Source organism: Rhinolophus sinicus, chromosome 15 (assembly GCF_057876585.1).
Source record: "Rhinolophus sinicus isolate RSI-liver-muscle chromosome 15, RSI-T2T, whole genome shotgun sequence".
In the NCBI taxonomy this organism is placed as follows: domain Eukaryota; kingdom Metazoa; phylum Chordata; class Mammalia; order Chiroptera; family Rhinolophidae; genus Rhinolophus; species Rhinolophus sinicus.
In genome coordinates this window covers 28,183,136-28,203,458 of record NC_142515.1, presented here as the reverse complement: position 1 = coordinate 28,203,458, position 20,323 = coordinate 28,183,136, and the positions used below count along the sequence as shown (strand labels likewise).

General features: G+C 39.8%; 1 protein-coding gene and 1 long non-coding RNA gene across 6 annotated transcripts in view; one reads left to right on the top strand and one right to left on the bottom strand.

The window, feature by feature from the left end:
• The window catches only part of PLCE1 (phospholipase C epsilon 1), a 290,230-nt gene that overhangs the window by 233,766 nt on the left and 36,141 nt on the right, over positions 1-20,323 (top strand). For all 5 annotated transcript variants that reach the window (XM_019739801.3, XM_019739784.3, XM_019739792.3 and 2 more), the window contains 8 exons: positions 1,078-1,200; positions 1,288-1,424; positions 3,513-3,751; positions 5,307-5,368; positions 5,453-5,618; positions 8,600-8,707; positions 10,221-10,337; positions 12,911-13,069. In XM_019739801.3, coding sequence (XP_019595360.3) covers positions 1,078-1,200; positions 1,288-1,424; positions 3,513-3,751; positions 5,307-5,368; positions 5,453-5,618; positions 8,600-8,707; positions 10,221-10,337; positions 12,911-13,069 — 1,111 coding nt within the window. The remainder of the gene's footprint in view (positions 1-1,077; positions 1,201-1,287; positions 1,425-3,512; positions 3,752-5,306; positions 5,369-5,452; positions 5,619-8,599; positions 8,708-10,220; positions 10,338-12,910; positions 13,070-20,323) is intronic.
• The window catches only part of LOC141572918 (uncharacterized), a 28,983-nt gene that overhangs the window by 6,415 nt on the left and 2,245 nt on the right, over positions 1-20,323 (bottom strand). The window lies entirely within an intron of this gene.

Sequence of the window (20,323 nt, the reverse complement as noted above, 5' to 3'; positions counted from 1 at the left end):
AAATGCAAATGAAGACAGGAAGTGTACTTGTAAATGCAAATGAAAGCCACTTTACTGGAACTTTTTCCTCTTCCTGAACCTCCACCTTCTGTTTCCCACACCACACGGAGGATCAACAACCTATGCCTACAAAGTACTAGAAATCTATCCTTTTGTAATATCCTTCCCTTAATGGACGTGACCTTTAGATGTCAACACAGAATAATTTTCCATGATTAAACCCTGTTAGCAGGATTGAGGGTAAACGAGCTATTCATTACAATATTCTTTATACTTTCTTATATACTTGAAATATTTCTAAAGTGAAATATAAAAGACAAAAACAAAAGTAAAAGAAAAAGATCCTGTTCATTGATTTGACTAAAAACCAGTCAAAACATTTCTCACACTACGCTGTCAGGGAACCAGTATAGAAAGTAAAAAATGTTGTGAAACAGCCAGGCTGAATTTTTGATCTAGTTGACTGATATTTTTATATTGAATAGATACAGTCTTGGCAGGTGCAAATACGATCCTAGGCAGAGTTGGCTTCTTTCCATTCTTAATATTTTTCTGAGTCACATTTTCCATTAGTATTAAAAGCCTCTCCCTGTTTTCATCTAAGAACTGGTTAAAAAAGGAAAAAGAGAAGGCATTGATACATTCAAGACTTTATTCTTAAATGTTTCTATAATTCAGAATATAGAAAAGAACACACATAATTTTCCATAGATTATGATTGAGTAATATGGGGCACTTTTTTTAATGGCTTTTCTTCAAAAACACTGAATTTGTTTTTGCCCCACTGACCTGTGATTTGAAAGAACTGTTTTGATTAGCAGCGATATATGAACCTCAGCCTTGCGCCCTTATTAAATAGGCTGTAAACATGAAGTGGTTTCCATGTATATGTTTTATTTCATCTGACATACTATAGATTCGTTTTGAGAGAAATGAAAAGAGAGTCCAGAATAGCCTCCAGCTCAAACGACTTGCAATCCATCTTTTTGCTCAGATGGCTAATCAGAGCATGTCTGTTGGGGCAGAGTAACAAAACTGGCCCCAGCATTGCCCGTTAAGGTCATGTCTTTGTTGCAGTGCTTGGAGCAGCAGCAGCTGGCACGGGCGCATCAAGGGAGGAATGAAAGGCTTTCAGAGCTTCATGGTTTCAGACAGTAACATGAGTTTTGTGGAATTTGTTGAGCTGTTCAAATCATTCAGGTATGTATGACATGCTTTCTTGTTACCCTCTCTCAGCCCCACATTTTAATAAGACACTGACTGTGACTGTTTTCATTCCTCACATAGTGTAAGGAGCCGCAAGGACCTAAAGGACCTCTTTGACCTCTATGCTGTGCCCTGCAACCGAGCCGGCTCTGAGGCAGCCCCACTCTACACCAACCTAACCATTGATGAACACACCAGCGGTCTCCAGCCTGACCTAGGTTTGTATAACAGTTGCATCTTTCCCTTTATGAATTTTCTATCTAAAAACCAAGGTTAGAGATCCAATCATACACTCCCTCCACTGTCCCACGTGGCATGCTGTTACCTGGAGAACAGTGAAACACTTAGAGATTTATTGCAAGGTGTCATTGGCACGTGGGGCAAGAAAATTTCTCCTTGTCTGGGTCTGTCCATGTATTCCAGAATACTTAACCAATACAGCCCTCCATTCACGCTGACAACCAAAAACCCTTTCCCACCTATTTCCAGAAATCCACTGAGTGTGTGGTGCGTCCCCAGTGAGAACCACCATCTCTTCCCCGCCTACCAGCTGATGGATGCGCTACCCCGGGTGGGAGTTGTGCACCCTTTGACTACACGAGTCTTTAGTGACCTCAGCAGAACACACCTGTATGAACATCTGGGACATTTTTTCTGATATGTAAACCAGAATGTCTCATTGTTCTATTCCACTCACCACCACCACCACCATCACCACCCATGCATTTTAAAGCCTATTATTTTTCTCTTCTGTTCTTCCTGGAAACAATAAACACACACACAAAAAAGCAAAAACAAAAAACCTGTCCTTTTTCATGTAGTTGCTTTTTAATTATTTAAAACCTATATTGTCCTTAAACTAAGAATATTAACCTTTTTTTTTCAACTTTCGTCATAAAATGTGCATAACTATGGGTTAGCCAACCAGTTGTACTTTTTAAAAATTTAATAGACTTCTTTTAGAACAGTTTTAGAAAAAATGAGCAGAAAGTACAGAGAGTTCCAATATACCCTCCCCCACACACACATACACAGTTTCCCCTATTATTAATATCTTGCTTTATTTGGTCTATTTGTTACATGTGAGCCAATATTGATATGTTATTATTACCTGAAGTCCGTAGTTTTCATTACTGTACTTTGTATTGTACATTCTGTGGGCTTTGACATAAGTGTAATGACATGTATCCACCATTATAGTATTATGAAGACTAGTTTCACTGCCCTAAAAAATCCCCTGTGCTCCATCTTTTCATTCCCCACACCCTCCTGTGAACCCCTGGCAACCACCAGTCTTTTTACTGTCTCTACACTATTGCCTTTTCCAGAATGTCATGTAGCTGGACTCATACAGTATGTAGCCTTTGTAGATTGGCTTTTTTGACTTCACAATATACGTTTCAAGTTCCTCCGTGTCTTTCATGGCTTCATACGCCTTCCTTTTTATAGCTGAATAATATTCCATTGTCCGGATGCATCACAGTGTGTTTATCCACGCAGCTGTAGAAGGACACCTTGGTTGCTTCCAATTACAAATAAAGCTGTTGTAAATACTTGTTTGGAAGTTTTCGTGTGGACGTAAGTTTTCAACTCATTGGGGAACACCTAGGAACTCAATTGCTGGATCCTATGATAAGCCCATCTTTAGCACTGCGTGAAACTGCCAGACTATCTTCCAAAGTGGCTAGAATGGAAATGACTGGCCAGACCGAAGTTGGTGCCCTGTGGAGCAACGGGCATTGCTGAGAGGACTGTGAAATGGTGTGACCTCTACGGAAGAGAGTTTGGCAGCTTCTTACAAAACTAAACATACTTTCACCATACGATTCAGCAATTGCACTCCTTGGTATTTACCCAATGAATTGAAAACTTATGTTCATGCAGAAACCTGCACACAAATGTTTATCGTTATATTTGTAAAGTACAGAAAAACTGTAATCTTAAGGGTACATATTTAGTCTGTGTACACATAAAACTATAGTAGTTACTCTCAAAAACCAAAATCCAAATTCAGCCTAAAATTCCCAACTGAATGTATGTTTAGTTCCCATCTAATACCTAAGCTCGTGGGCTCTCAAAGACATCAATCTAGTTCTCGCTTAGTTCTTTTATGTATTCATTGATCTATTTTTTTATTCCTTCTATTATGTGAAGCCAGGAATAAGCATTGAGTTTGATGGCTTGTTTAGACAGATCACTGAGAAGTTTCTCCCGCTTAATAATACCACAACACCATTATCTCTAAAATGAACTTTAAGAAAGATGCTGGCTAGTTTGTCCATGTTCTGCGTGTGGTTCTGTTCCAGATTTGTTGACCAGAAATGTCTCGGATTTGGGGTTGTTCATTAAGAGTAAACAGCAGCTGTCGGACAACCAGAGGCAGATCTCTGATGCCATTGCTGCTGCAAGTATTGTGACAAATGGCACTGGCATCGAGAGTACATCCCTGGGCGTGTTTGGGGTCGGCATACTTCAGCTCAACGACTTTCTAGTGAATTGCCAAGGAGAACACTGCACTTATGATGAAATCCTTAGTATCATCCAGGTATGTTTCGTGTGCATACACATGTGTCAAGCCTCCAACCATTCTAATTATTTCTGTAAACAGGTACTCTTTCTACACTGCTTTCCAAAGGCTCCAAGTCTGGGGCAGAAATAGAGGGTTTGGGGTTTGTTTGTTTTTTAAATACCAAATAGATGTGTTCTTATTTCACATGTAATTAACATAGGTCCCACACTTTCTCTTATTCAGTGACTGTGATGAGAATCAGCATATGATTTCTTCTTATTGCTCTAGCACATGCAATAGAATTGGTGGTCTAGGTCTTCACCCTCTTTGCTCATTTAACAAATATTTGTTAGCTCCTACTATAAGCCTGGCTCAGTTGTAGGACCTGGGAATATCGTAGTAAATAAGTTCAAGTTCTGGCCCTCGACACAGTTTATGTTCGAGTGGGCGAGGCAGACAATAAATAAAGATAGAATGTAATTTTAGGTAATGATGTGTTCTGCAAAATATTGAGCAGAGTGAGGGGATGGAGCGGTGCAGGAGGGCTAAGAGGAATAAGCAAAGGCCACTCTGAGGAGGTGACATTTGGGCTGAGCCCTCAATGAATAAGCCATTGAAGGTCAGAGGAAAGAACAGACCTTCCAGACAGGGAGCAGCAAGTTCAAAGTCTTAGGCAGGAACGAGCTTGGGGTTTATGAGGAGCAATAAAAAAGCCGTGTAATGGGAGCCGCATACGCCAGAGGGTCAACGGTAGACATGATTTCAGACAGGTAGGCAGGGGCCAAACCATCTCAACATTCTAGGCCACAGTAAGGAGTTTGACTTTAATCCATGAGAAGTGGGAAGCTAATGGAAATTTTTGAGCAGGGGAGTAACAGGATTTGATTTATGTTTGTAAGCGGTCACTATGGGTCCACTGGAGAATAAACTGGGAAAGGAATGGAAACAGAGAGGCAGGATAGGAAGCTTCCCCAGCAATCCAGGCAAGATATGGTGGTGGCTTCAACTAGAGGGTGACAGGAGGCAATGGGGTGAGGTAGTTCATTGTGGTTGCATCACAGGCAACAGAATCAGTCTAGGTTTTCAATCTCCCTTGTCAACTGATTGGGAATCAGTGGATTAGCTCTCCAGCAATTGGATTGGATCACTGGAAATGCTTCAAAGGTAAGATTATTATCACATGCTGAGTGCTCACTATAATATTGCGTATAAGCACTATACTAAGTGTTCTATGAGAATTATCTCATTTCCCCTCTCGTCAACTCTATGGTACCTGCTATTAATATCCCCACGTTCACCTGGGGGATAAACTGATACCATTTGTTTTCGTATAAATCAGCCTTATTCTTTTCTCTTGCTCTCTCTAATTTTTCTCTTAAATAAATATGCTTCGTATAATAAACTCACTTATAATAAATATTTTCTTTTGGACTGGAAAACTACATCTTACCACTATATAACTAACTTAGTTCAAATATTTGGTTTAGATGTTTCCTGATGAAAACAGAACAGCTTTAAAAAATGATGTGATGGGGTTTTTTTCCCTGTAGTTCCCTTTACCTAAATAACACTCTTTTTGTATCCTTTGCAGAAGTTTGAGCCTAGCATTAGTATGTGTCATCAGGGCCTAATGTCATTTGAAGGATTTGCAAGGTAACTTTTTTAAAATATCTTTTTCCCGTCATTTAACCGTATGTATTTTCCCCATGCGGTCCTAAGAAAATTTGTTTCTTCTAGATTTCTGATGGATAAAGATAATTTTGCCTCGAAAAATGATGAGTCGCAAGAGAACGTTAAAGACTTGCAGCTGCCCCTCTCCTACTATTACATTGAATCTTCACACAATACCTACCTCACAGGCCATCAGCTCAAAGGAGAATCCTCAGTGGAACTCTACAGCCAGGTACTGAGAATTCCACTTGGAATGTGGTTTTCATTAAACCTACTAATGTAACCCCCAAAGTCACAAAAACTTGACCCCAGACTCCTGTGAAGAACTTATGAACTACTACGTGTGAAATGTGAGGAAACATGATGTGTGGGAAAACTGCCTCTACATACAGTTGTTTTCTTGACATCTTTTTGTTTTGTTTCTTCACCCCTATGTATACTTAACCTTTTTCTGGGCCACCAAAAAAACAAAAAAAGTATTTGTTTGAGACTCATAACTTTTAGATCCTAGTTAGTCTGACCTACTCCCACTAAAATTAGATTTTCCCATGGGAAAATTATCTAATCATTTCCCCAAACGCTAAATAAATCAATATATTATAGTGGGAAAGCATAGTAGAAAATGCAACTTTCTGTGAAGTTATTCCCAAAGTATTGTTTATTTTACTTTGCAATTTGTTAGACAATCCATCCCTATGGTAAGCAACTTAAGAAAAAAAGCTGCACAGACTGTAGGCACTGTCCCTATACACTTAATTTATGGGACTGTTCTGGGAAACTCACTAGGTTCTCTGGACTAGAAAACAGCAGATTCTTTTGACCTAAACATCTAACTCTCAATGATCTGCATGTCAGTTCCTTCTCTGTTATATTTTCTGCAACTTCCTAGTATATGCTACCTGTTTTCTGAACTCCTACAAGGAAAAGTAATGAGGAAGGAGCTTAGGTTAGGTCCAGAAACTGTAAGTGTGTGATGGGGGGGGGGGGGGGGGCGCAGAGGTCCAAGTGTGAAAATTATAATTGTATTGTTGACACAGACCCAGCAGACTTGACAGACTTGAGTTCCCTTTGTTCTCCAGAGTAGTCCAGATAGTTCTCAAACCATGGGTCAAACTTCAGTCCCAAAGTTTATCTAGTATGGAATGTGGGTTTTACACTCCAAAATCTAAGATGCTTTTATTATGAAATGAAGAAATGTCCTTAGAATAGTAATTTTCAAAATAGAAGTGCTGGCACGGGGACTCAGCTGCTGACACTGCAATAAACAAGCCATAGAGTAGAAAGTGTTTCATACCCTGCCCCCTACTGCCGCTGAAGTCCTGCTCTTTCGTGTGCTTTATACATTGGTCCTGCATTTGCACAGAGAATTCCAAGGTTTAAAAAGTTTGAAATCCATTGTTCTGGGGGAAAGACATGGGGGCGGGAAGGGAGAGAGAGAGAGAGAGAGAGAGAGAGAGAGAGAGAGAGAGAGAGAGAGAGAGAGAGAGAGATTTCTCCCCCCAAAATAAGCAAGGACCAATCAATGTCCTAGCTTTTATTCCTACTTCTGTTCCCTATTTGACTTCAAAGAATTTATTTTTTAACTCTTTTAAAAAAGGGGTATAATGTACCCCAAGTAGAAATTGTCACAGCTTTTGAATAAGGCACCAGAACCCCTTAAATAGACTCACAGCTCACAGACATGCTTAAACCTAGTGTGATTATCCCTTTAATTTTATTTCTTCCCACTCTTGTCTCTCCTTCAGCCTTTCTAATGACCTCCTAACATTGCTCTATGGGGCAGATGGGAAGTGAGAAAAAGCCCTGTTCTCATGTGGAATTTCCCACTCTGGTTTTCTTTTTCTAGCCATATATGGAGGTCTTAAGGTCATGCAGACTTTGATAAAGATCTTTAGTCTTTTCATGCTGAAAAGCATCTCATCTGCTGCCAGTTGGTGAGCATTTTTTCCCAGTATGGCAAGCTCACTACAAAGATGAAGAGCAGCCTCGTGTTCCAGCTGTCACATTACACAGTTTTCAGCCCAAAGCAACATACCTCTAGAAACCCTAGCTGCTGGAAGAAGCTGGTAGCCCTAGGATCTAGGCCACAGAATCAGCTTTACCTGAGACAACTGGTCACCCAGGAGCACTGGGTGCTGCATGCTGTGCAATAGGAAGATTCTAGCAAGTATTTCATATAACAGTACTAAAATAAGAGGGATTCTGCTATCTGAGTTTTGTTGCAGCAACTCTTGTAGCCACGAAGTCCCCGGTATTAGGTTACTGTCACATGGTAGCAGTTATGTGATTCTTAAATCTGTGGGTTGGGCCATTCGCAGATATATCCTCCTCTTGGCTTGGGTTACCCTATCAACTCATAGTAATTTTTTAAGATAGTCTACAGATAGATTCTATGGAAGAAGAGGTTGCTTCAAGCACAGTTACAGAGCTACAACTCAAGCGTGTGTGTCAGGAACTCTGCTTCCAACTCTAGATCCAGGACAGCAAATAGGTATCATCTCATCTGATACATTGGTAGTGTTTCCTGGAGCATTTTGCTGAAGAAGTCATGAGATAATGTATCAAAGCTTATGGAGCAAGTGTGCTGTGATTGATTACTGATGTCTGCTAAGGGTATGGGAGAGGCAAGTTTATGGATTATTTGTCATCTCTGCCTTAGGTTCTATTCTAGGATTAGACAGCAAGGCAGATCCTTGATAAATTCCTTGTTTCTACTCTTCGTACATGCTACATGTATATAGCAAAGTATTGCCAGTATCAGAATTTAGATCTAAATTTGGAGGAGATTTTGTCCTGATTGGATTTATACAAATGTTAGGACAGATAATTAAGGAATCAGTGGCCCTGGCATCACCTCCACTGACATCTGCCCAGAGACACTGGCCTGGCTCTCTATTTCAGTGTGTGCCACGTACATATATAGGTCCCCTGAGGGACCAGAGTTGCTGGGAAAAATGGTGAAATGATTTTGCCATCAAATTTTACTTTCCAATGGTACTCAGCTCTGGAAAGCACTCTTTCCACCTTAATCTGTTCTATCCCTTCCCCAGCACTGAGTAAATATGACCTTTGGCCAAAATGCAATATTTATTTAGATCTTATGCTCATCAGCTTTCACCCGAATGTGAATACTGATATGTAGAATCACATGCTGGGTTTGAGGCTTTATCTCCATTAACTCATCTGTAGTGGATTCATTCATTGATCACACAGGTTCTCTTGCAAGGCTGTAGGAGCGTAGAGTTGGACTGCTGGGACGGGGATGATGGGATGCCCATCATTTATCATGGACATACACTGACAACCAAGATCCCCTTCAAGGTAATGCTTTCCTTACCTCTCCTTCAAGATAATACCTTTCTTTAAATCAAATCTCCTGGACGGTCCATCTTTTCAGCTGGAGTAATAGAAACATTGTTCTGTGGTCTCCTGACCATTTCCAAAAAGCCTTAGGAAATAAGGAGAGGCCAACTCTTCAGTGCTTCTGGAACCACAAATCAGGGATACCAGGATGTCACCTGTCAGTTGTTTGTGTAAAACCTGAAAATATGTAATAGATCGGGTGTTCTTATCCTGGCTCTGAAGATTTCCCGAAATTGTTTACATAGCTGTGTAGGATGTTTGCATGCTCACTTTTCTGGGATTTGATCTAGAATTCCCATTTCATTTTCATTCAACTAAAGTTTAACAACCATTACCTTAAATTCGTTTTCACATAATACTGCTATTGCAATTTTTACATTGTAAGATAATATTGGGGGTCCCAAAAGAAATGTATACAAGTGGACACTTTGGTCAACATTGCTGAAGCAGTAGTTCGCCATAATCAGAAGTGTCTGGACACTAATGGTAACCACTTTGAGCACCTCTTGTAATTGCGGAAGTCAAACATGACTTGTATTCATCTTTTGTTATCGGTATATATTGAGTATTACAATTTTAATACAGTTTTTCCTTTCTTAAAATGTGTATACATTTTCTTTGGCACCCTCTGTATATAAAAGACACGACCTGTCTGCTTGTTATAGGAATTAAAAGTCATTTGTCCTGGTATCCTGCTGACAAAGTCATTTATCCTGGTATCATGTGTTAAGAGATGATTAAATAATTAACTTTATAAAGTAATGAGAATTGATTCCACCTGGGGAGTTGGTCGGCCAGGAAGACTGGTCTCATTGGATTATTGTTTCAAATTCTAAGTCATCTGTTAGTTCATTGTGCAATTACTATCCTTATGCAGAGGGTCTTTTGCTGTGTAACATCATTTTTCTCTGAACTGTGGCTGGACTGGGAAAGAATATTATTATTTCTGTCTCATATGTAGAAATAATGGCTAAAATGCATTTTCTCTTTAATTCATTTTCCTATTTGGCCCTGTTAAAACTCTTATACTCCATATTGAGGAGAAGAAGAGTTGATAACTGTGTTTTCATGAACGCATAAATATATGTCTTATTGCCCCAAGTAGATTATAAACTCCTTGAGAGCAGGAAAGTGTCTTATGCCTCACTAGTTTTTATGCTGTGACTAAAACCATGTCTTTTACCTACAGTACACTCGATATATACACATTGACTTGTAACATTCAGCATACTGATAGCTGTTCCTGTACCATGTGAACAAAACTCAATGTGAACTGCTTAATGTCTTTATGGAAAATAGCTTTGTCCTCTTGCTTAATTTGAAGATACATTTGAAAAAATAAAAACCACTTTGGCCAGAGTCTTCTGAACACAACAACTTAGATGCTTTCTGTGGCTATAAGTACCTTGCCTTCTGTCACCTTGGGCAGATATCTAATGAGCTAGCTAATGAGCTGTTCTGGCTCTCACAGGAAGTGGTTGAAGCCATCGATCGCAGTGCCTTCATCAACTCTGACCTGCCAATCATCATATCAATTGAGAACCACTGTTCATTGCCTCAGCAACGAAAAATGGCAGAAATTTTTAAGGTAAGCTTTTAGCTAATGAGGCAGGATGGTATACTGGCCTTTATCTTGCAACTGTTGGGTTTGATATGGGGCCACCACGGACCACCACAGCTGGATCTCAGCTGTGAAGCACATACAGTTAAGGTCCCTCAGACCTGAGAAATGGGGTGCCCTGGGAACTCTCCTGGATGGTCCATCTTTTCAGCTGGAGTAATAGAAGCTTTGTTCTGTGGTCTCCAGACCATTTCCAGAAAGCCTCAGGAAATAAGGAGAGACTGACTCTCCAGTACTTCTGCACCCACAAATCAGGAATGCCAGGATGTCACCTGTCAGTTGTTTGTGGAAAAGCTGAAAATATCTCATGGCAAAGAAGTCAAATCTTATGGCCCACACCACAGATACAGGCATCCAAGTTGACAAAGAGCTCAGACTGGCCTCAACAGTTGCTATGTTAATGCTCAGCCCTTCCTTATACAAGGAAACTATAATGCAGACAGATTCAGGGGCAAATATTCCCTCATACTTCCCCCTTCCTCCAATGGTAAAGGCATTTGTGGAAACATGGCTCTCAGGGGGAGGGAGGGACGTGGCAGCAGGAAATACCCCCAAACACTGATACTACAAAACTAATTAGTCTGTCATATTGTTTTTCCTTAGCCATCATTTAGAATAATGATCTCTGAACGTTTTTGATTGTGTACTCCTAACAAAATATGATAACATATATACCTATTGTGCATTTATTGACTTATTTCTAAATTACATACATGCCCTACTTATTAACATATTTTATACATGCAAAAAGTAGAATGTAAAAGGGAATAAAATAGAAGTGATGAAAGAAAAATAATTTTAATACTATTATTTATTAATGGTACAAAAAACCCTTTTGCTCTCATAAAAAAAATTTTCAAGTACATTTATTATTTATTTATTTAAATTTTTAATGAGAGTAATGTGATTGAACACGCTTCATTATTTTTGAAATTTTTGGTTTAAACTTTGTGATCGATGACTTGGATGTCTCGTTTTAAGTTTAGTTTATTATTTCTGTATTTGGTTTTAATAGCTACAGTAGCTGATAAAGATACTTTACAAACATACACGCATCTAGATGGAAAAGAGGTGTCAGGAGCTGTACTTGCCAAATCATGGTACCATGTCTCAATTCCATTAATGATGCAAAGGTTTTTGTTGACATTTGGCTAGAAATGTTGTATGCTTCCTGGTATCAATCAATTTTTCTTAAAAACTTATTGAGAAGGTGTTGTCTTTTATATTTTTAACAAATGAGTTCAAACTCCACTAAAACCCTTCATTTGGAAGATTTTTTTTTTTAACGGGAAATCTGCTTCCAAGTTTCTTAAATGTGCATATGTGAGAGTTTTTATTATAACACACACTGTTTCCTACAACAAAATCACATCACAATAGAAATATTTTTAGACATCTGTTTTTAAAATACTCTTTCCAGAACACAAATTTTGTCTAAAAAGTCATAACTAACTCAATGTTTAAACATTACCCTTATCATATAGGAACAGATTAAATGTAATTATTACAATTGTCATCATCATCATCATCATCTGATAACGCAAAGTCCTGCCCCCCACTGTAAGCAGAAGAAGTCAGAAATTTTAGGACACTTCTTTTAAAAGAAAAATGCATAAGTTAGAAATACTTCTTTAACTACTTCTTTTGTGATATGAAGTGTGAACTTCTATAATGCATAAAAGATTTTTGTAGTCACTTTTTATCTCATCATAAAATATTTTCAAGAAGCCTTCCTTTTATGAATGAACCACAGTGGTAACATCCTGGGGCATCCGAACTGCAATCATCTCAATAAACTGGTAGCAAATAAAGGCATGAGGGACCCACTGTGAGTCCCTCGGCATCAGGAGATCCCCCCTTGTCCCTCAGGGACCTTCTTGAACAGCTCCTGGCACACAGACTGAATCCAACTTACTGAGTGAGGGAGCCATTTTCAATCAGTACATGAAACGTGAATAAGCTCCCATTTTTTTATTAAAAATAACCAGAAATAGAAATGTCTATATTTTGTTCTCCCCTTACCCCAATGGATCATCCTGTGCCTGCCCGCACTACCCACTTCCTTAAAGGACACACATTCCACTTGGGAGACCGGGGCTCAAAATCTTGGTGAGAATGGTGTCTGCAGTACTGTCTACCAAATGGTGGCAAATGCTCCCTAGTATCTTTCATCTTTGTCCCCACTCCCTACCTATTTCAAGGTTTCCATCCTTTTATCTTCTTACCCACGTCTGGAATGGGCCATCTTCTACAAAGCACAGCTTCTAACTGGATCTGTTTTCTTCTTTAGTACATCAGACCCCAGAGCATGTTCCTAAGTGGTTAGAGCTGAACCCACCTGGAGAATGGCCTAGCCCTGTCCTGTGTTAACCACCTCCCTTCCTCCCAGTAAGAAACCTTGGGAAGTGGGGGACATGACATCTTTCCTAGTTCCTCTTCCTAGGATTTTTAAAACAACTCAACTGGACTGAAATGTCTAGTTAAATAATTCAAGTGTGGGTAAAAGGTATTGATTATGTGTTTTCCTTTATTCTTTTTAGACTGTGTTTGGAGAAAAACTGGTGTCTAAATTCTTATTTGAGAGTGATTTCTCAGATGATCCAATGCTTCCCTCACCTGACCAGCTGAGAAGGAAAGTGCTTCTTAAAAATAAGAAGCTAAAAGCCCATCAGACACCGGTGGATATCTTAAAGCAAAAGGTACACTCTTCTTGTTCAAGAGGTTATGGGTCTGCTGTGTGCCCAGAACAAAGCAATTAAAAACATTCTAAGCTTTCAGATGAACTGCTAGGAAATCAGTTTTTAAAGATTGAATTTCCTTGAATAATACACTTGATTTTTGACTTCCCACTTTGTAGATCAATAAATATTGTCATCCTTTTCACCTAAAATTTTATTTTGTAAAATCGGTTTCTCATGTAGGATGTACTTCTGTTATATAATTGATTCTGAGTGGGACAGTGTGTAATTCTTGTCTCTGGACCTGGACTTCACAGCTGTCTATCCCACAGTGATTTTTCTCGGGCCCTGTAGGGAGAGCCTCCTGCAGAGAAAGCCCCCCCTGTAGGGAGAGCTTCCTGCAGGGAAAGCAGCTGGATGTGGGGCTGTGAGTCCCGAGGTCCATGGAACCCCATAGCAGCAGCCCTGTGGCTCCAGCATGCAAGTTGGCACAGTGCATCACTGTGGCTTGTAGACTCCAAAGCACTCCCGTACCTGCCTCGCCCATGGAGATCTACACCCAAACACCGCAAACCCACCTGTGTAGGATGGCCTCAGCCCAAGTATCCCTGAAAACGTGTAGGTCCAGAACCACTGAGTCCACATGCCAGGTTGCACTTACTTATCCCACAGAATGACAGCTCCCAAAACTCTTTGTCCTACTTAGAAGGGTTCTATTGGGCCTAAAATACCACTTTTGAAATTATAGCAACCCTGAGGTGCTGAACCAACCTCCACACCCTGCAGGGGCAGAGTGGTGCAGCTCCAGCACCAGAGACAGCCCAGAGCCAAAACTACACTATGTCCTATAGGCTTTAATTTCTGTGTGCCATCACCTCCAAGCCTCCAAGCCGTACTCCAGTCCTGCTTTAGTGGTTCCCAGAAAGCACAGAATTAAGGATCCTATGGCCCAACAAATTTGGAACCTTTGTCCTCAGTCATTAATAAAAATGTCGAGTCAAATTGAGTCATGTATTCAGTTTGACCTAGTTGAGTAGTCAGTTTGAAGCAATCATCAAATCTTCGAAAAGCTCTAATTTGTAGAACTCCCAGGTAGGGCCAGAGTTTAAAGACAAGTAATATATAACATGATATTAGAGAGAGAACATTGTGCGGGAACCTGAACTACCAGGTTCTAACCACTGGCTTGTCACAAACCTGCTAGATGACCATGAGCCAATCCATCTTTCTGGGCCTCCATTTCTTCATCTATAAAATGGGAATGTTATGGTGTCTAGCCTCAAAGGACTCTCCTGACACTAAAATCTCACAAAACCTCTCCCAAGATGAATCATGAAACCCCTGTCAGAACAGCAGACTCGTCTGGAAACATTTTATCATCCCACTTCTCAAGCTCCATTTCCAGTGTTTCTTGCCATTCTAGAACATCACTGCTTCTCCAAGAGACCCTTGGAGCATCCTGTCATCTGCTGTCCTAATGTACCAGAGAGTTCTCAGATTGACTTACCTGCAGTGGGCTTCCAGGTGGCCCAAAGTCCAGGCTAAGTGAGGGGCTTATATTATGTCTCCCAGTAACCTCAGTGATTCACCTCAAGTCTGATTGCTACAGATGCGCTCAGGGTGGGGAAGGAAGGTGAGGCCACAGGCTCCATTGCCTTTAGACTTACCCTTCTGAGCAGAAAAGCAGGTATTTCCAGAAAGGACCCCAAACCAGTACAGCCTAGCAGATCCCTGCTGACGAAATTTGCCCTAACTAGAGCAGCTCGGGATTATCACGGATCTGCAAGACCTATGCTCACCAAACGCTGTTTGCTCAAGTATTCCTTAAAAATGTTTTGAAAAACTGTGTACCTCTCTCATCCATTTTCCCCCTAAAATTGTTAAGGTGGCATTAACACTTTTATCACAAGTTTAAATAATTACAAAGGATATATTTTCAAACATATTATTTATCATACATAAATTATATACAAATATAATGTACAAAACAGTCTTCATTGTCAAAAAAATCAGCTTGGTCAGCCAGACTTACCTTTGGTCAGAAAAGTTCTGACTTTTAAAAAAAATTCCAATAAACATTGTATTATCATTCCTATGATGACCATCTCACTTTTGGATGTTAATTCTAAGATAGATGGCTGGATGGAGGAAAGACAGAGGAAAGAAGGAAGGGAAGGGAAGGGAAAAAGGATAGATAGACAGACAGACAGACAGACAGACAGACAAAGGCGTGGAGCCATGAATGTGTTTGGGAGGACCTGGATGAAATAAGATGCTCCCCTCTTTAGTTTCTCCAGACTCTCTCAGCAGTTCTACATTCTCAAATGCCCCTTTGCTGCCTTGACTAGTTTCTCACCTCATCTCATACACCATAGTAAGACTGGTGATTTATAAGTGAGAGTTATATTTTCTTTAGTAAAGTAGGAGAATAGCAATTATGAAAGAAGATGTGAAAGGAGAACTAGCCGACCATAAGCTTATTTTCAGGCAGGCCTATTTTTAAAAGAGTACACATAGATGTTGAAAATCTTGAATCTAAAAATTGATTATTTTTAATCTATGAACTGTATATCTCTAGAAGTCTTTGCATATCATAGAGATACACATTACCCAATCTGAAACTCTACGCCAAGAATAACAAAATCAGACACCGTCAGGGGCCAAGCGAGAGCCAGCTGGATACTGTATATGACAGTTGGAAGTGGTGAGGACAGGAGTGGAGCATGCATGCCCTCATAAATGAACAGCTCTAAATAAATTATTTTTAAAACACTGTACCAGACAAACAAGTCTAGTCTGGAAGTGAAGTTGGCCCTAAGGGCCTCCCCATGCAAGACCTTAGCTAGGTAACTTTGTCCAGACCTGCATTCTCAGAACCGCTCTAGAAGGCCTGGCATTTACTTGGGTTCCAGAGCTCATGAGACTTATGCTGATGGGTTTCGTTATGAAGTCATTTGACTATGCTTCACTCCGGGCAGCACAGGTTTGAACCGCATGGGTCCATGTTTAGGTGGATTTCTTTTCAATAAATCCTGTAAATGCATTTTCTCTTCCTTAGGATTTTTTAATAACATTTTCATTTATCTAGCTTAATTTATTGTAAGAGCACAGTAGATAATACTGTGGGTGTATATTATCTACTGTGTTCTTATATACACAGTATTATCTGCTGTGTTCTTATATACACAGTATTATCTACTGTGTTCTTATATACACAGTATTATCTACTGTGTTCTTACAATAAATTAAGCTAGAGAAATGAAAATGTTATTAAAAAATCCTAAGGAAGAGAAAATGCATTTACAGAAAATGTGTTATATGTGTATATATGTATATATATATATATATATATATATATATATATATATATATATATATACATACACATATATAACACATAAAATATGTGTTAATCAGCTGTTTATGTTATCAGTAAGGCTTCCAATCAACAGTAGGCTATTAGTAGTTAAGTTCTTGGAAAGTCAGAAGTTATTCATGGATTTCTAACTGCATGGGGGAGGGTGCTGGCGTCCCTATCCTCCCACATTGTTCAAGGGTCAACTGTACAATAGTAGCGTGTGTTCTCTAATGTCTGGCCCTCCTCAAGTGCTGTATCAGCAGCTGACTACCCAGCACTGGGGCCTCTTTCTTATATAACACTGTTCCTAGTGCTCTTTTCTGTACCCGGCACCTACTCCCACTCCCGACTGCCAAGCAGACACAGCCGTCCTAGGCATACTTCTATGGTCGTCAGGATGTGTGTGAATGTTCTTGGAGCTGTTGCCTTTCCCATTCTTCACACAGTCATTTGCAGTTACTTATGCAGCCTCCATTCCACTAATGACTTGATCGTGTTGTCACAGAAGTCTTCTTTATGTTGAGCCCAAACCTTCCTTCCTGTTCCTGCGACTCTTTGGCACTACGTCTCCCTCTGCAGCTGCACAGACTAATTGCATCGCTAGAAAGCTAGCATGTGTCTCCCCACCAGCTTTTCTCCTCTCCAAGCCAAACATTCTTATTGTATCAACTGTTCCCCCCAGGATGTGTCTGCTGAGACTCTCCACTTTCCATTGAGAATATTTTGGATACTCTTAAATTTGTGGATATTCTTGAATTTGTCCATCTTAAAACATGATTTCCAGACTTAAGGCAATGCTCCAAATAAGATCTGACAGCATGTGAGGACCGTGAAACTATCACCTCTCTCTTAATTTGAACTTTATACCTCACTGAATGCAGCCTAGGACTATTCTCCCTTTCAAAATTCTTTACTGCACACCAGGCTCATATTGAGTTTGTGGCAAACAAAAGGAGTTCAGTTATTTTCACAAGGACTATTCTTATGCCTAGTCTCCCCCATTTTTCCAGGTTTACAATTAATTTTAACCTTTCACATGCAGGAGCCCCATATTTATCTCTATTAAATTCACTCTTCGTGGTTTTGGTATGCTATTGCAGCATACAAGGTTCTTTGTGAATTTTGACATCTGTCATCCAATCTATTTATTGGCAGTTTTTCAAATCGTGCTTTCGTCTCAAGTTGCCCTTCAGCCGGACAGCCAAGTGTAGAGAGCAGTGGACCTGCCTACAGAATCTCCCTGGAGTTTAGTGTTTATATCACTCCCGTCTCAGTGCTCTCTTTTCTTGCAGCCCACGTTTCTCCAGAGTCTGCTTCAACTTCTTTATTTATAGAATAGAAAACTGAGACCTGGCCGTTTATGTAACATCCTTAAAGCCACCCAGCTCATAGTGACAGAGCTAGGATTCAGATTGAATTCTTCAGGAAAGACATTTTCAAACTCCTCAATTCTGAGAAGTCAGAATACAATGAGAATTACTGGGATACTTCTAGATGCGTAGGTCCCAAATCTGCCCAACTAACTCAGGATTTCCACAGGAAGTCCTGGTAATCTGTTTGTTTAAAACTAATTCTTCTCAACCTGGAAGTTAGGAAACACTGCTTATTTATTATTTCCCACAAAGCAAGTTACCTTATCCAAAAAGCCTAAAGAGGTTACCGTGTGGAAGATTTGTTCTTAGTAAACCCATGCTAACTCTTGTTAACTACCTCTTTGTTTTCGGTGTTCTCACAGCCAACCAAGTAATAATCCATTCTGAATTTTTGTTCAGATAACTTGACAGTTCCTACCACATAATTTCCACAACTTACCTCTTCCTCCTTTTGGAAAAATGGGACAACGTAATCCCATTTCCCGTTTTTTAAGCCCGCTTCCCACCCGCCTGATTTCCCAGGGAGTATTGACAATCATATCTGCAAGGACTTTCAGTTGTCTGGCAGGTTGTAGGTCTGGACCTGGTGATCTGCATTCATACCAGGCTGGCTGAATGAATGCCTAGGGCTCCAGGGTGCTCAGACCCAGCCGTGAACTTAGAAGGCCTGGGTCACTTCCATACAAGTACCTCACCCTCAGGAAGGTTGGATTGACCCAGAGCAGGATTTCTGAAGCCACACCCTCCATCTACGTCAAGCTTGTGCTGTGGCTCTTACTGAGGCCTCCTGGCTGCACCTCACCAGATCTCCAGTATTCTGACCTTGGTCTCCTGACCTCTAACCCACTTGACTCAGTGCACACTAGATGACAGTCGCCAAGCTAGGCATTGAGGGAACAGAGCAGAATAAGACATGGCTCCTGCCCACACCCATCTTGAGCCAGACCCCTCCCTCTAACTTCCTGACCTAAATCTGAATTGCTTTTATGCAAGGGCTGGGGTCCTGTTCTTCTGCCTCGGAATACTTAGGCTATTGCAGAGAATAAGGTTGTCAGCTTCTGGCTGTCCATTTGGCCACATCTCCCATACTTCCTGCACCAGTAGAAGTATTTGAGTGTCTAAGCAATCTTGGCACTCGCTGTCCGACGTTTGCTCGTCAGTGGGTCTTTGAATGGCATCACTCCTATCATACAGTTCTCACAGTTTTCTACCAGGCTCTTTGCATTGTCTTTCCCACCACTTGGCTCTACCTTGAATGCTTGCTGCATCAAGGCCCTTCTCTTATCCGTGACAAATAGCCTTGCTTTTGTGGCTCACTGGTGCCTACAGCAGATTTCCTGAAATTCTGAAGAATACTAATCCTATGAGGTACTCTGAAAAAAAGATTTTAAAATTCCCTAATTAAATAAGCATGGGAAATTCTGCAGTGGAGATCTTTGATGAATCATGATGCCCTGTAGCATCATGATTAAATGAAGGCTGTGTGAAGCGCTGCAGAGGAAAGTGTTTCAGTCTGTTTGAACTGCTGTTTCCAAACTTCCATTGTGTTTTGTGGTTATTGTAATTGTCAATTTTTGCATAACAGCTGTTATCACACATGGAGCTAGTGTTCCATGTAATTCATGTTGAGAAATCCCAGCCTACACATTGTGCAGTTATTCGATGTGGAGGTAGATATAGACATTGCCTAAACTGTATCTTTCTTATATATGCATTTTTATTTTACAGGTAATATAACTCCATTTCAAGAAGTTTAGAGAATAGATAATTATTTTTAAGTATACATAATTCCAAGGCCAAAAACAACCTGCATTACAGGGATTCTTAACCTTGGTAATATCCATAGATAGAATTCAGGGGGACAGTGAACTTACATGGAATAAAAATTACATCTTCATTTTCACTAACCTCCAGCTGAAATTTAGCATTTACTCTGATTATAAATGTAAGGGACAAACCACAGTAATATTAGCAGTACCTATGTCATCGTCACCAGTAGAAATCATAGAGTTTTCATATTATATCACAGTTTTTGCTAATATCTCTAAAAATTATTCATGCTCATCACTATTTCAAAAACATTACTTGACATAACACTGTGTATTTTTTACTGTATTAATAAAGAAATAGATATCCCTATTGCATGGAATTGCTTTTTCAACAGTTGATAACTATATTCAACAACTTTTTTTCCCCTCTGTAATCATATAATTTGATTTTATGCATTAAAAACATTATTCTGAGAAGGGATCCTACCTCACCAGACTGCCAGAGGAGTCTGTATCATAAAAACAGGTCAAAAATCCTGTTGTATTATATTACCATTTACTATCTAGCCTTTTTATGCAAGTCATTTTATATTATTATAGTCATTATATATAGACAGATATATAGCTTTGATCAAAGGATGTAGAATTGTATATATATATTTATATATACATGTATATATTTACATATGTAAATATGTACACATACAATTCTGTATCCTTTGTTCAATATATACATATCACAATTATTTTTCTATGTCTCATTCTCTCAGTCGGA